The sequence below is a fragment of the Dicentrarchus labrax genome, unplaced genomic scaffold, assembly GCF_905237075.1.
Source record: "Dicentrarchus labrax unplaced genomic scaffold, dlabrax2021, whole genome shotgun sequence".
Classification (NCBI taxonomy): domain Eukaryota; kingdom Metazoa; phylum Chordata; class Actinopteri; family Moronidae; genus Dicentrarchus; species Dicentrarchus labrax.
The window spans coordinates 14,251,797-14,267,941 of NW_026136723.1; the positions used below are offsets into that span (position 1 = coordinate 14,251,797).

At 39.6% G+C, this 16,145-nt stretch overlaps 1 protein-coding gene across 3 annotated transcripts in view; it reads right to left on the bottom strand.

The window, feature by feature from the left end:
- sp8a (sp8 transcription factor a) overlaps positions 1–16,145 on the bottom strand; it is an 87,103-nt gene that overhangs the window by 1,457 nt on the left and 69,501 nt on the right. For 2 of the 3 annotated variants that reach the window (XM_051389854.1, XM_051389853.1), the window contains exon 2: positions 563–608. In XM_051389854.1, the coding sequence (XP_051245814.1) occupies positions 563–583 (21 nt within the window). In that variant the 5' untranslated portion in view covers positions 584–608. Of the gene's footprint in view, positions 1–562; positions 3,971–16,145 lie in introns of those variants that run through there. The other variant, XM_051389855.1, reaches the window with a different exon arrangement.

Consider the following 16,145-nt stretch of genomic DNA (forward strand, 5'->3'; position numbering starts at 1 on the left):
GCCCAAACATGACGTGCGTAAAGACGCGCAGACTATTACCTTGTGAAGCATGTTAGTCATATCTGCGCAAAACTTTGAGGCTCACAGGTCAAATTCAATAAGTTTAACTAACAGTGCACATCTGACTTGGATCATTTAGAGACAACAGAGGAGCTCATTAAAGTGTTTGCCAGCTAATAGCACCGACAGCAGGTACACTTTTTCATATTATGAATAACAAAAACATAAAACATGGACGCTTTACTGTCATTAGATGAATCACATTACAGTGAGAGGGTTTATAACATCATATGCTCAACTGTGCACTTCCATTTACTTTAACCACAAGCAACTCCTAATCCTACATATCGTTAGATTTTAACTGTACATTATAGGTTATTACAGCGACTATACAGGAGGTAACTGTTCCCTGAATACCACACACACACACACACACACACACACACACACACACACACACACACAGCCCTCTGCGGATAGGATATTACAACCAAAATAAACCAATATTTTAGCAACTTCTTCAAACGAATGTTACAGCAAATATTCAGAAATATAAACTTACCCCTAGCATTGTAGCAGCCATCGTCTGTGCTGTATGTCCGACTGACTGTGTGTGTGTGTGTGCGCTCACGGTGACTGGATGTGATGAGTCTGTCTTTCCTCTCTGACTGCTTTAGTAGTTGTAGCTTCTTCGTGGCTTTGAAGTGCCGCTGAGAGCCCGACGACCAATCAGAGAGCAGTTCCAGGCTGTCTCTGAACGTTTGCGCTCGAGGACGTCGTAAATTTTAAAAGTGAGGTCTCGCGAGCGGCAAGGAGTAGGAGACATGAAGTGAAAACCAGTAAATTCATTGGAGCTATTTGACCAGCACAGTGCTACCTTATTTAGATAGTTAACTAACTAGCCCCCAGTCTCTCTTACCCTCAGTTATGTTGCTGTTCATGGGAATGTCATCATTTGGTTCATAAATAAGCAGTTTTATTAGCATAAATTATTTATTTGTCCGTGCTAGCAGTTTTATTACCATTTATTACAGAGCTCAAACACCACAAGGCTCCATTGTGAACCAGGCCCCAGAGGACCCCAAAGCCCAGGTTACTGTGGCATCACTGTGCTCATCAGTTCAGTTTAAATTTAAATATGTGTAACATTGTGCACAATTACCTACAAAAAGATAACATTTAGAAAACACCAAAAGCAGCAGCACTCTGCAGATAGAGCTGCACCTTGTGAACAGTTCAGACGAATGAGATTCAGTGTGTTTTAGGTAAACTCTTTAAAGTCTTGAATGTTTAAAGCCACCCGGCCTGATGTGATTCGGCACAAAAGCTTTGTTTTCCGAGACTGATGTTGTTTTTACTGATGTTGTGAAGCCACGCAGAGGGGAGAGGCTGATGAATGAGAGGCTGGCCCGGTCCGTCCCATCCTGTCCCTGGGGCGTTTCCAGTCAGCCCTGGGGGAGGGAGGGGAGGACACCACCACTGCCTCTGCAATTTCATCTCATTCAACATAAAACAAATGTCCTTCAAAAAAAACACCTCTTCCTGTGCTTTTGTCAGTTTATAAATCATTTCAATGACTGTATACACTGTGAGGGGAAACTTATATAACATGATTGTAAACTGGTAAATAGCTAATCCCATTCTTAAATCATGGAGGGTTAACCAATATGATGAGCACACCCTGAAAATAATCCAAAATGATCCTCAGCCTCTTAATATATGAGCAAAACCACGCAGGGAGCATTTCATTTGAATTTCAAATTTAATAAAACAGCAGGATTTAATCCATTTCCTTTAATTGTTTGGTATTAACTGCTTCCCTGTCCTTTCTTCATCTCTCTTGTTCTATGTCCAGCCTGAATGAAGTCAGCTGGACACACATAGACGAAAAGTTAATCACATTCCTCATCCACTCAACACGCACCAACACAACGTTTACACCGGGTGATTGATAGTGCACAAGATTAATTTCGGTGATGCTATGCAAAGACAAACAGTTCACTCCATCAGAAATCTCCCATTCCATATGGTCTATTGTTTAAAAATGTTTCAGGAGATATTATAAATGTATAAAGTATATGTATAAAGATGGGTGAGAGTGTAGGTTATGTACATTATTCCACGTCACTACACTACATTATTTTTAGTGGCTAAAACAAAGTGTATAGAGATACCGCTATTGTCTGATATACAGTTGCAATAAATTATACATGTAGGGCCCAGCTTTCACACTCTTTTAAACAGATCTCTATGCAGATTTTGTTCGTCTTAATCTGTGGCCTTTAAAAGCCACCATTACTGCACTTTGTACTGCAGACAGCCGCCCAACTAAACAGCCAAAGCAAGAGAGCTAAATCAAATAAAACTGGTGAGATCATAGATATGTAAAAAGTACTAGATACCGAACGCCAAGTTGGTATCTAAACTTACTTTAGCTATAGCTAACTATAGCTATTATCTCTAAATGAAAAATATAAATTTTGATAAACAGTCAAGACATCAGTTTGTTATTCCACATAGCCAAATGAGGCAGAAGCCAAAGCAAATCACGAAAGAGAAGAACATTTCATCTCCTGCTAAAGCTAATAAGCTTAGCATCTCAATACACATGCTATGTCAGCTTTTGACTTTAGTGGAATGCATATGCTTTGATGTGGTTCAGCTACCATTAAATCACACAATAAAATGTATACAATAGATAGACATGTGGCAAAACACATACATTACAGGCTAAGCTAAATGATCAAAACAAAGTTTGTTTTGTGAAACAAGCTGAAAGAAGATTTTGTTTGTAGATGCTGCATTTTGCACTTACATTCTGTATTATTATATTATCTATTATCCAAATGCAGAGAGCAGTATCATGTGTTTTGTTGTATTAGTGAATCATGTAGGTTTCTGGCAGGGATTTTTGGGAGATAAAAATACAGAACACATTGCAACCTTTATATCTGTCACGCAGTTTGTCAGCAAGTCGGAAAACTTAAACTTTCACTCAACTTTTCTCTTCTTTAGTTACTGCTCTCTGCCTCTGTAGGCCAGTGCTGTCCACTTTGGTATTATCTGTAAATATGACTTTGGAGATTTTGAAAAGGTTTTAAAAGTCAGTTTTGAGAATTTTCTTATGACAAAATCACATTAAATAGATTCTGAATTTATTTGGGTGTCATTTTGGGATTCCTCGCACGCTAATACACACCTCCCAGTTGACTGGACAAAATCACAGGCTCCCACGCTGCTGGCCCTTGCTTTCCCCCACAGCCTGAGGCATGGCCGTATGCACAGGTGGAGTTTACAGTAGGCCATCTTGCCATCCTCACGAACCACCCAAACAGCTGTCCCTCTTTTAGATGCATTCTTTTCCCACACTGAAAGTGTGTGTGTGCGTGCGTGTGTGTGTGTGATTGTATGTGCTTTAAAGGCCCCCAATGAAACCCTGTCTGAGCCTCAACCTGTTCCTTTAGCGATGATAATGACCACATTATCACGCGCCATCGAACGTCAACAAAAAAAGATTGTCGTGTGCTTTCCATTCACTTTGTGGGGCACTGAGACAGAAAAAGCAGAGAGAAAAGAGTGAAATAAAGATCTGGCACTTCTTGGGGAGAGGGATGGGTGAAGTATTTTATTTCTCCTTGGTGTTTTCCTCAACTCCTCTTTTGTTGCTGGAGTATAGTCACAGTAATCCAGAGGGCAGGGCAGCCATCTTGGTCAGCTGCCCTGCTGAGACAATTAGCAGGAGAATCAGAGAGTCAAAAGACAAGCTGCTAAACATGACACAAAAAATATTCATCGCAACCAGGGGGTAGGCCAATCAATTTGTTTAAAAGAAAGAAAAAAAGGGTAAATAGGTTTCAGATTCTGCGCCGGCCTGTGGTGCATTTGTGACAATGATGTAGCTGCTTGGTGTGAAGATTCTTCCTCTTATTAGTGCTCAAACTTCAAAAGTAATGATTACAAAACATGTTTTTTATAAGATTGTGAAGGCTTTAAAGATAACATCTTTTAATTTCTTTTAATTAAAAATTTATATTTTACAATTACAGTTTGGCCTTTAGGTGAATCCTCTGTGAAGAGTGGCCTGCAATATTATCATATTAACAATTATTTTCATTGTCATGTCTAGTACGTGTTTAACTGCTTTTGTAGACGGATACATAACGTTAAAAATCGTATAAAAGGTACCAGAGGAAAACATGTTTTGTGTGTCTTTTTATTTCTAATTAAATCTTTCCACAGAAGAGTATCTCTGACTGACTGACCTAAATTTCTCTTTTGATGCCCTTTAAACTCCAACATTAAAACTAATTGAGAGGAAAAAAGTCATCCAGGTGAGCCGTGTGCCAGGATGTGCCTGGAGCAGCTCCTCCTTGGCTTCCTGTAATTACTGCGTGGAGAGGGCACGTCCGCCGTCTGTCAGCACGGGGCTGATGGACGACTGTAGCAGCAGAGCAGGGAAAATGTGTTCAGGTTGCTGTGATGAAAACTTTCACGTAAGCAGTTAACAGCACTATATTTTCATCTTCACTTACAATTAAGGATCAGTAAGTACTGAAACCTCTCTTTTTCTCATGCAAACACAGACCCTCCATCTAGTTCGCTATATACATCCTATGCACACTATTTTGCAAGTTCTCTTACTGTCAGATCACGCTTTATTAGCATGTTGACATACACATTATCTCAACCACAGTGGTGGAGAGACTCCTTTACTTAAGTAAAGGTACTAGGTACTACAAGTACCAAGTACTTTTACAGTGTATTAAAAGTGTAAACATACTCTGTGACAAGTAAAAGTTCTGCATTGAAAATGTCTTAAGTAAAAGTATGTACATGTAATATATGTACATACTTGTACTGTTATACTACATTATATTATATCAGTAGATTATTAGTACTCAGGTATTCATGTGAAAGCTGGATTTTACTGCTCATTTTTTATTGTTTTGTACAGGACTGCAACTGATGATTATTTTCATAGTGAATTAATCTACTGATTATTTTCTCCATTAATTGATTGATTGTTAGTAAAGATTCAGAAAATAGAGGGAAATACAACCACAATTACTCAGTACCCAAAGTGACACCTTCAAAGCCCTCAAAATAAAAAAAATAAAAATGAAACAATTAAAAGGAAATGCATCAAATCTTCACAATTGAGAAGCTGGGACCATCATATATGTTTTTGTTGATAACATTTATCAAAATACAGAGGCAATCTACTAATAGTTTCAGCTGTACTGTCTGAATCTGTCAGATAATTATAGTGCAGTAAAAAGTTCAATATTTCCTTCTGAAATGTAGTGGAGTATAAGCAGAAAGTGGCATAAAGAAGAAAAAAAAAAGTAACAAGTACTTCCAATTTATACTTAAGTACACTACGTGAGTAAATGTTACATTCTACAACTATAAGCTAATAGAAAACAGTAAAACAAAGTAACACGTGTATTTTTGGGGCATGCAAATACATATTTTTCAGCCAAGAGAGCTATTTCGTCAATCTCTCCCAAAATCTATTTCCCTCATTTTTTCCCTCAAACACACACATACACGCACACACACACACACACACACATATACATGCAGGGGTCAGAAAGGGCATCTCTCATCAGTATATCCATGCAGCAAACTGGGGGAATCCTGGCCAAAGTAATTACACTATCGGAGACCTTCATTCACATTCATGTATACAGCACATCTACATACACCAGCAGACACACTCATTCATGAGGGGATGGATTCATGGGAGAGGAGAGGAGAGGCCGTTGCTGAGTGGATGTCAGGCACAAGTTTGGGCTGAAGGTGAATTGAAATTGCACTTTATGAGTAGCATCTCTATCTCTCTCTTTGTTCCACACACACACACACACCACACACACACACACACACACACACACACACACACACACACACACATTTAGGTTAGGGTTGATGGATGCCTGGGGTTTGTTAAGTCATACATCACAGAGGTCATTTAACCTGCCAACACATCTGCTGTCTCTGCCCTCAGAAAGAGAGGAAGAGGAGGAGAGAGAGGAAAGATTTATAAAGGCGAGGGGGAGAATTATGCAGGGTGAGAGAGAATGAGACTGTGATTAGTAACTGGAGTGGATGAAAAGCTCTAATTCTGTCTCTCTCTCTCTCGCACATACACACGCATGCGCACACACACACACACACACACACACACACATAGTGGTATCTTTTTAACAAGCGTCTTCACCAAAGCTGCTTGCGTTATGAGTTTCTTGGCTCCTCCATCAACTTTTGCCTTGTCTCTCTTAACTACTGACAATAAAGTAGCTGATTTATGCTGAGCAACCGATCTGCGCGCCAACATATTAATGAGATGCATCTGAAGGAGGAGTCTTCATTGATTTCTTCAAATGCAGTTGACGTTTGTGAGGTGGCTTTATCTCAGACGTTTTAAAACTGAGCGTGTGTGTGCTGATAGCAGATCAATAGCTTTTATCCACTCATGCTGCACCCTGTTGACTTACTATAGCAGCCTCTTAGACATATGTGTTTTCTGTTCTCTTACTAAACCCGCAATTGCCATTAGGTCTTCACCACATTACACCACAATATTCTACTAACAAGAATCAAGACTCTTGCTTTAAATCTTACACTCTTCCAGTTCAGGAAAGGTTCCGAATAAACCGTCACTGTGACATCCGTTCTGTTACTTGCTAATTAAATTTTTCACAAGATGACTGTAATGTGTGAACTTTTTATCAAGGTGCATTATTGTTGTGTTGTATTTGAGTGCACTTTGCACTTGCACTGCATTATCATGAAATTCTTATGTAAAATTGGCAAGAATGAATGCAGACTTGATGTGAAACATGACACCTAACTAATTTATGCTAGTTGAGATTTTATACCCAACAGGAAGGAATTGTAAGGTAAGAGAAGTACATCCAAACTGCTCTAACTATGCATCTCAAAATGGTTGAACAACAACATAAAGTCGGCTACACACGATGGTTGTTTTACCCTTCGTAAGTATGCATGTCATTATTTTTATTGTGAAGCCCGCTGTGACGCCCCACTCTTGAAAAGTCCTATAAACTATTACTAAACGTACTTACTTACATACTAGTTAAGGAGTTAAAATGTGCAAACACACTGGTATGTTCCATCGACATATAAAAGATGGACGTTGCGTCTCCACTTCTTCCCACTGCACAAAAATGAAGCCGGCCAACTCAATTGCGAGCAAGGCTCAGCTGTCAATCATGACGCGAAACCCCCTTTTTACGGCTTCAAATAACAAATTCAAACCAAACTTATCAAAAAAATAAAAAATTAACACTTCATATAATACCAATAATACAATAAATACCCATGTCTCATCTGTTAACATGGAGAAAGCAGACTTTTTGACCTATACTGCAGTTAGCCACCAGGGGGAGATTTTGGAGAGCTGTCATGTCGTCCATGTTTATATATGTCGATGAAATGTTCTTTTACAAAGCATTATGTGATATGTAAAGATGTTGTCATTGCCAGGCAACAAACAGAGACCCCAGGAGGTCATTGCTCTCTGCCAAGAAATAATCCGGCATATAACGTCCAGTAAAGCCACACTCGTTGTTTTTACATTTTGTTGTTTATAGCTAACCATTTCCCCTGTTTCCAGTCTTTATGCAAAGCTAAGCTAACCGGCTGGTTGTAAGCTTATTTTTAATGGATAGACTGTGGTATTGATCTTCTCATCTAACACATGGCAAGAAAGCAGATAAGCACATTTTCCAAAATGTCAAACCATTCCTTTAAACATTAAAGTTGTAGTACTTTTCAGGAGGTAGTGTTCCAAGGTTATGGGTGAGAAAAATGACAATGGAACGGACTAAATAACCTATAACTGATAGACACTGAATGGTTATAAAATGAGGTAATGCTTTAACAACATATTTTGGAAGTTAACTCATCTTCCTTGAACTTGTGAGTTTTCCTATGTGGCATAAACATGAACAGAGGAACCAGGAGCACTATTTTATGTTGCATGTGGTGACTGCTGTAGGGGTTAACATGACAAATAGGAGCGGATGTGGCATTTAAAGTCTGTTATTATGGTCAATTTGCCACAGCTGGCACTGACGCACAAATTCAGACACATCCAACACGCACACATCACCATTTCTGAATTACACACACTCCAACAGCACCGCACACCAGGGAGGAAGGGCGACGAGAGGGAGAGAAGAAGAAGATGAGGAGCGAGGGATAAAGACATAAGAGCAGAAAGGACTGTGATTCTATACATGTCACACATGTTTTTCTAATCTCTCTTAAAGCTTCTGTAAGATTTTTTCCTCCACTAAAGCTAGTGATGTTCTGCAGCAGCAACCAGTGAAGAGCTCTCAGATAAACCTCAGTGCACTCACTCCTACATACACAAACTTGCTCTCACTCTCTCCTTGATTAAATCCTGCTCTGACCGTGATCTTTCTTCTCTTCACCAATAACACTGTTCATCCCTCTTTCTGCTCTACACCAACACACACACACACACTCACACACACTTCCTCAGACAAGGAGATTAATTTACTCTCGTTCATTTTTCAAGTTCTGCGTCTTGTCTGTTTAATGTGTGGTCGAATGTGTGTGTGTCCATTGATTGATGCGTAGAAGCCCGGGAGCATAATCATACACTTCCAGACGTCATTTTTCACTTTCAGTCTTGATGGATGGAATTGATGCATCTGATCACTGCTACCTCAGCATGGGGGGTCTAGGTCATCTTCGAGTGTGTGTGTGTGTGTGTGTGTGTGTGTGTGTGTGTGTGTGTGTGTGTGTATCTGTGTCTGTGTGCTTATGTGTCTTATTGGCCAGCGGTCCGTCTGTTTGAGGTGATGATTGAGTAGACTCTCCCATCCCCACCCCAGGGCCTGTTTCTGGGGTCTCTTTTCCCTTCATCACCCCGAGGACAACAAGCCACAGTAGCCAACAGTGTGTGGATTTTAAAGAGAAAGTCCACTCTTTGTCAGCCAGGGTTTTATTCTCATATTTGTGTTTATAAAGACTTTTGGTCACGATAATGTGAAGTGTTCCAAAAATCTCCCTCTAGCGGTTGTTTTAACTTCTCAGTTGACAATTCAACTACTTCTAAGCTCTTACACATCTAGTAACATATCCACTGCTATCAGTAAACACATGTAAATTTGGCCGTTTTAAATGCAAACACAATTACCACAATCTACAAGTACCTTCATAATTTACACGTCAACTGACAGTTCAACTGCTTTCAGCACTTACAAGTCAACTGGTATTTTGAATAACACGTCAAGTCTTCTTAGCACTTAATACTTCAACTGAAATTTCAGTAATTAACCCATAACTGGCATATCAACAATTTCATCGCTAACACTTCAACTCCTTTCAGTTCTTTTACTTTGAATGACACTTAAACTTATAAATCTTATCTTACCTTATCGCATGTTGTCTTATACAACATGTCACTAGCAAATCATTACGGGTTTAAAAGGTTTTAATCCGTTTACACCTTTTAAAAAGCTCATGTCTGCCTTTTCTACGTAACTGTGTATGTGTGGTCTGTGAATAGGGTTACCATGACTTATTCTATGTGAACCAAAGCACTTTTCAGTACGAACTCATGCAATAACACCCGGCCCTGGACATACATATGCATGTAGATAGATACGTACAACCCACACACACACACACACACACACACACACACACACACACACACACACACACACACACACACATTCATGCTATGTTCCTGGTTAACTAGTGCTCCTCCCACTCATTGCGCTTCACCTCGCCACAATGCCTGCCATAAAATTCGGGGGCTAAGGGAGCAGCAGAAGAGAGGGGGTTAAGAAAAGCACTGAGAGATGGCTTGATGTTAAATTGACTGGAAAAAAGCTGCTTGCTTTTTCATGCTAATTGCCGTGCAACAAATTGTTAATTTATTCCACAAAGAAATGCAAAACACCCCTAGATTTGGCTGAAAATGGGTGCACTTTATAAGGCAAGCTTCAATTGAACATATAATCTTTGCATGTGACAATCACATACTAACACTCTTGCGCGTGCAAACACACACACACACACACACACACACACACACACACACAATCTAATGTGATCATCAATCAGGGTAGGGTGGATGGAGGCGCGAAACAGATTAGTGAAAATAACGCAGGCCAATACACATCCTCTACACATACTCTACTTCAGTCCCTCCTTTCTCTCTAACACACACGCACACACACAAACACACACGCACGCACACTTTCTCAGACCAGGTTCAGGTGGTTTTGAGGTGATTTCATGGTTGCTGTTTTATTGATGGTTCCCGTCAAACATGAAACACTTCTTTTCCCACCTAACCACACACACATGCACTGCCTCTGGGCTGTCATTCAGGACATACACAGACAGCCAGAAACAAGGGGCTGGCGTCAGCTCTACCGGACCCGCAAGTCATGTCAGGTCCTGCACTGAACTACACACATACACGTTTACACACTTATCTTGGATCTTTATGGTGTGCTGCACCCTCCACTTAGCACTGCTGTAAAGGTCTTCCCGAACTCATGCAAGAGTACCATCTTCAAAGAGGTGCATGCACGCACACACAAACACACACTGAAGAGCCACACAGACTTCTAAGCGGACTTAATCATTTCACATTTAGCTTCAAAGAGACTGTTTAAACACATGCTTGCTCACTGTCTGAAAGCACAGCATGGGTCCTGTCCTCTTTAATAGTCTTTCGATTCAGCTTAATTCTGCGTCTTTGAGTTCGGCTTCATTTGGGTTTTTGAAATTATAACGGTGAAACAACTGAGATAATGGAGAGCACATTTCCTTTTCAGTGCATTTCTCAATAACTGGTGCACACCCACCCCTCATACACAAAGAGGAAAGGTTTCAGTGTCTTGAATTATAAAATACATCACCAAGAATCTAGTTATTCTTGCAAAATACAGCAAACTGATAGAAATTTGTTTCTGCGACATCCAATTTGTATCGTTTCAAAGTGTAAATATGCATTATACTGCCTTGTTTGACTGTGGTGAAACCAATCATTAGAAATGTTCAACTACATTTAAAACTTGAGCTTAATGCATGATTTATGGGGTCACAGTTCAACTCAGAGTTCAGACTCAGTTCAAGAGTTTGCTCCTATCTCTCCCATAATGATGTTACATCTCAGAGCATCGCATCTCCTGTCCTCAGGAGCTCTTTGTTGTGACCTTTGAACCTCTGGGGTCGTATAGCTCTGGAGGCTGACCACAGGTTGACTTTTCTCCTCTCGTGATGCACGTGTAATATCTTCAATGTCATCTCTGAATGTGTGTGTGTAAAATAATAATAATAAACTATCTATAAAGCGCTTTACAATAAAAAATTAAATACATTATACAACACAAAGAGTAAGATGAACTAACATGTCTCAAACATAGAAAAAGAGAGGAAGAAAGGTACTTTATATGCTGTAGGAACCCATAGATGTGTAAAATGTGTTATGCACATGTACATAGCGGCATAGATGAATGGAGACAAGTCTACAGTAGTTTGAGAGCATATGGTAAATACCTGCAGTTGTCGCCAATATACGCATTCTGCACATTCTGGTCATTCGGACTCTTTGAAGGTGTCTCCCAACTCACAGGACTTGTAATTACGCTCAGTTCTCGGCCTCTCTGTCGGAACAAAGAGTTGTTGACAGAGCAGTAAACACAGTGTAAGTATTTGAAGTCCTGTGAGTAGTGTTTGCAGTTCAACATATAAGTGAGATATGTGTGTAATTCAAAGACATGATCTGTCAGTAGTCAATATTTCACAAGCACTCATAACTAACTCTATATGTCATTGATATAAGAGTCGCTGCAGTGCGAGTGAGTCATATTTGCACCTTGAATAAAAAACATGTGAAGTGATTTAGGATAGGCCTAAGACTGACTGGTATTTCAATTAATTATGAACTTGCGAAAACAATCTTGACGGATTCATGGTTGATAAAATGTGAGAAAGTACAGGAAAAAATGTTCATCACAATTTTCTCACACACATATTTAAAGTAAAGGTAACACTTAAGATTACGGCCCACAACATAAAGTGTAATTCCTTTGTACTGACGGTGTACCAGTACAGTACCGTTACATATATGTAGGTACAAGGGAACAAGATGTGGAGTTAGGGAATAAGGGATAACAATGTGGGAACCTAAAAATAATTCATACTGTAGGTACAGTGTGACCATTACAGAGCATCAAGGCTAGGCATTTGGGAGAAGATTGGGAAATATTGGGAGTTCTTTGTTAAAATGATCATATACTACAAAGTAAAATAGTTTTTGTGTGCAAACTAAATTAAAACTGTCCCCCCCTGCAGAGAGCCCTGATTCACTCATTACGTATTTGTCCAACATTAAAGTTAGTGGCAGAAAAAGAACAAGGGGACATCTTATCTGAACGCAGTGGACACATTGCAGTTCACAAAGCATACGTCTTCAGATTGTCCTTGGTGTTTGTCAGAGGGACACTGGAAGGCGTTCGATCTGCTGAATGGGATCTTGTGAGTGTTCAAATTTCACAAGCTGTAAGATTTGTTGGAGTGAAGAGATCAAGACGGGTGAAAGCTTTTCTCCTCTGAGGTCTTCAAGAGTTTCATTTTTAAGTCAGAGTTGATGCTCAGTATTTTCTGATATGGTACTATCCAGCCACCGATTGGCTGTTTCTCGTTGCTACCATGACAACCGTGGTTAACATTCCGCTCTGCACTCGGGTGTTTTGGGTAATTGAGAAAGAATTCCTTCAGAAACACTTCTGAGTTTAGACTGGCACGCCCCTCACAAACACACTCATCATATTTAAATCATATTTTGGGCAGAATCTGTCAAATTTCCACCCTGTTTAATTGTGTATGTGTTGTTTTTTTAAAGGGGATTGTAGATTTGACTTGTTTTAAGGGACGTTTTGGTGCCAATCCCATCAACAGGCAATGAATCCGATCACATATCATCTGCTAAAGCCATTAAGGCAATCTATTATATTACAGTATCTGAGTTGAGGTAGCTCTTTAAAATAATAATCACAATAACAACAATAATGACAATAATGTATTTTATTTGAATGCATTTTCCAAAGCACTTAAAGACAGTCTACAGGCACAGGAAGCAATATAACAAGACAATCATAAAACGAAAACAAAGCAGTGATACACAGTAAGTTATTACAATAGGTCTAAGTAAGTCTAAGTAAGTGTTTTTTTTATTTTTAGATCTAATATTTTTATCTTGCAAATGATTTGGATACTTTCAGTCTGCACAAGTTTTCTAGTATATTCAACACAGAGACACCTTCCCTATTTGAACAAAAGCTAATGAGAAAAGCACTGAAAATAAAATGTTCTCACAAGAAGATGTGGTTTTGTTTCAAGGGCTCACGAGCCAGAAAGGTTGGAAACCACTCTATTAGAGCGATTACTCCTCAACTGGCGTTTCAAAACAAAAACAAGTAATGCACTTTGTGAAGTCATGATGTAGCATGTATGCTAAAACAAAATCCAGCTAGAGAAAAAAAAAGCTTGACAAAGGTGTTTCTCCTTGTGGGTTAAACCACCCACACCCTGAACTGGCACCGGGCCCACTGAGAAACACTGGTTGTTTTCCACTTGATCCAGACAGCAGGAAGCATCAATCATTCAACTATCATTAAAGTGAGACGCTGCCAACTTTCACAGAGCTTCATGCACATCCAGCACAGTGTAATGTGATGTGTCATGTTTCCAGGAATAAAAAAAAAGATCTTTTTATAATGCCAGGATACATCTCGTCGGGTTACTGTGTTCATACTTCATAGATAGAAAGTGGAGAGATAATTACAATCTACAGCAAGTTTCCCAATCATCCACAATGTTGTTTTGTGTGTGTGTGTCTGTCTGCTGTAGTGTAAAGTTATGATGATGAGCCATAGCGAAGCAGTGACATCACCTGTTGTCATTCACATTTACGGGCACTAAAGGATGAGTCCAAAATTACTGTCTATTGTATCTATCACCTGTCAACAAGTTCTCCAGGTCTATATCACACACACACACACACACACACACACACACACACACACACACACACACACACACACACACACACACACACACACACACACACACACACACACACACACACACACACACACACACACCAGAGGCATCTGCCAAAACATTAACTCATGGTAGAAGTCATAAATCTCTCTGTCTTTACAACCTAACCTTTAGGAAAGGGAGACATTCTGACGCCGAGGCCGCCTGTGACAAATGCACACCTACGCGTACATGTGTGTGCAGAAAGCAAAAAAAATTCAAAAAGCATAACTGCACGCAAGCATGCACTGACTCACACATGCCAACAAGCTCATGCGTAGATGCACCATTTCAACCTCACATTCCTGCGCACGCACACACCCTCGCGTTTCGTAATCAATGCAGTCTCCTCCGAGCTACATATCAAATCCATCAGAGCCGTTTGAAATGATGCTCTGTCGCTTAGAGGGGCAGCATCGTGTCTGGAGTGCAGTGTTGATGTCGGGACAATTACTCTTAAATCATTTTCTTTTTCCACTTTGACTTGGGCCGACATGGAAGATTATTATTAAAAAGTATTGGCTGAGCACTAAACAAATTTCAGCTTTGATCAATCTTCATGTCAAGATTGTAGAACATGCAACAGATACACGTGAGCTCATTTGCACTTTCTGGATTTGTTCTTAAACAGCCTCGAATCTCGCCCTGCAGATTTTCTTCTGTTGTAGTTGTTGTTTTGTGTTTGGTCATTGGGGGCGACCCTGGTAGTTCCAATGCTCAGGCCTTGCTGCAGAGGCCATCGGTTCAAATTTGACCCATGACCCTTGGCTGCATGTCATCACCTCTCTCTCTCTCTCCCCCTTTCCTGTTCATCTCTCACGCTGTCCTGTCAAATACAGGAAAAAAACAACAGTCTGTTTTGAAGTCAAAGGTAATTCATACTGTTCATATACTTCTGCTTCTATTGACATGAACTTAGTCTTTTGTTCTAATGTGATTAAAAACCAAATACAATAGAAGAAAGTGTGAAAGAAGTTGATCATGGAGAAGCATCTTAAACACAAATTACATGGAGTTTATTTAAATATTATCTTTTGAAATATTTTACACTTGGCACCTGTACTTATTTTTTCATTTTATGCTGGTCATACTACATTTCAGAGGGAAATATCGACACCAATATTTACGTAAGACTTAACATACACAACTTATGAGCAGCTGATAAAATATGATGTATTGTTATAATTCATTTAACTATAGTAAAACATAGCTCCACATTGATGATGCTATATTAATAATATAATTAATAATCCGATACAATAATATAAGATACATAATAAAAAGGTCTTTCCGCACAACAAGTGCTTTAAAAATGTAAGTAGATTTTGTCACTTAGTCGCAATGCAGAACTTTTACATTTAATTAAACATTTTTACAGTGTACAGTTTTATTTCTACTTTTATATAAATTAAAGATCTGAATACTTCCTCTACCACTGAGAAAGGTAAGACTATGCAGTCTAAGTAAGTTATTACCTACTGTATGAAGACCCCTCTGGTATATGGCGCTATCTAGTGGCAGCATCTGGAAAACAATTACAACCACTTTCACTTTGTTCACACTGTAAAAATATTCACTCATGATTATATTTAATCTGTTATTGATTCTAAATTGATCTTGAATTTGCAGAGCCCCCCTCCGGGACTTTTGTTATCGGTATGATCATTAAAGGTTAGATTTAACTTTATAGAGGATTAATGCTGTTGTAAATAAATTCCTCACTACAAACATGCAGTTTTATAGCACTGAACACTGGTAATGAGCCATCTTATGTGCAGTATGGTTATCTCTAACAGACGATAGCCTTCTCTCTACCACACCCCCTTCCATCACCACCACCATACATGCACACACACACACAGACAACAACCCTTCTTCAGACCAGACCCGGTTGCCTAGCAACGCCCTGCCGAGTGGCCCAGGGGGCGGGAACAAGACACTTGGCTTCCGCAGTAATTACAGTGCATGTGTGTGTGTATAGGCCTGTATGTATGTTTCTGGGCCACCCCAGGTGTGTGTGT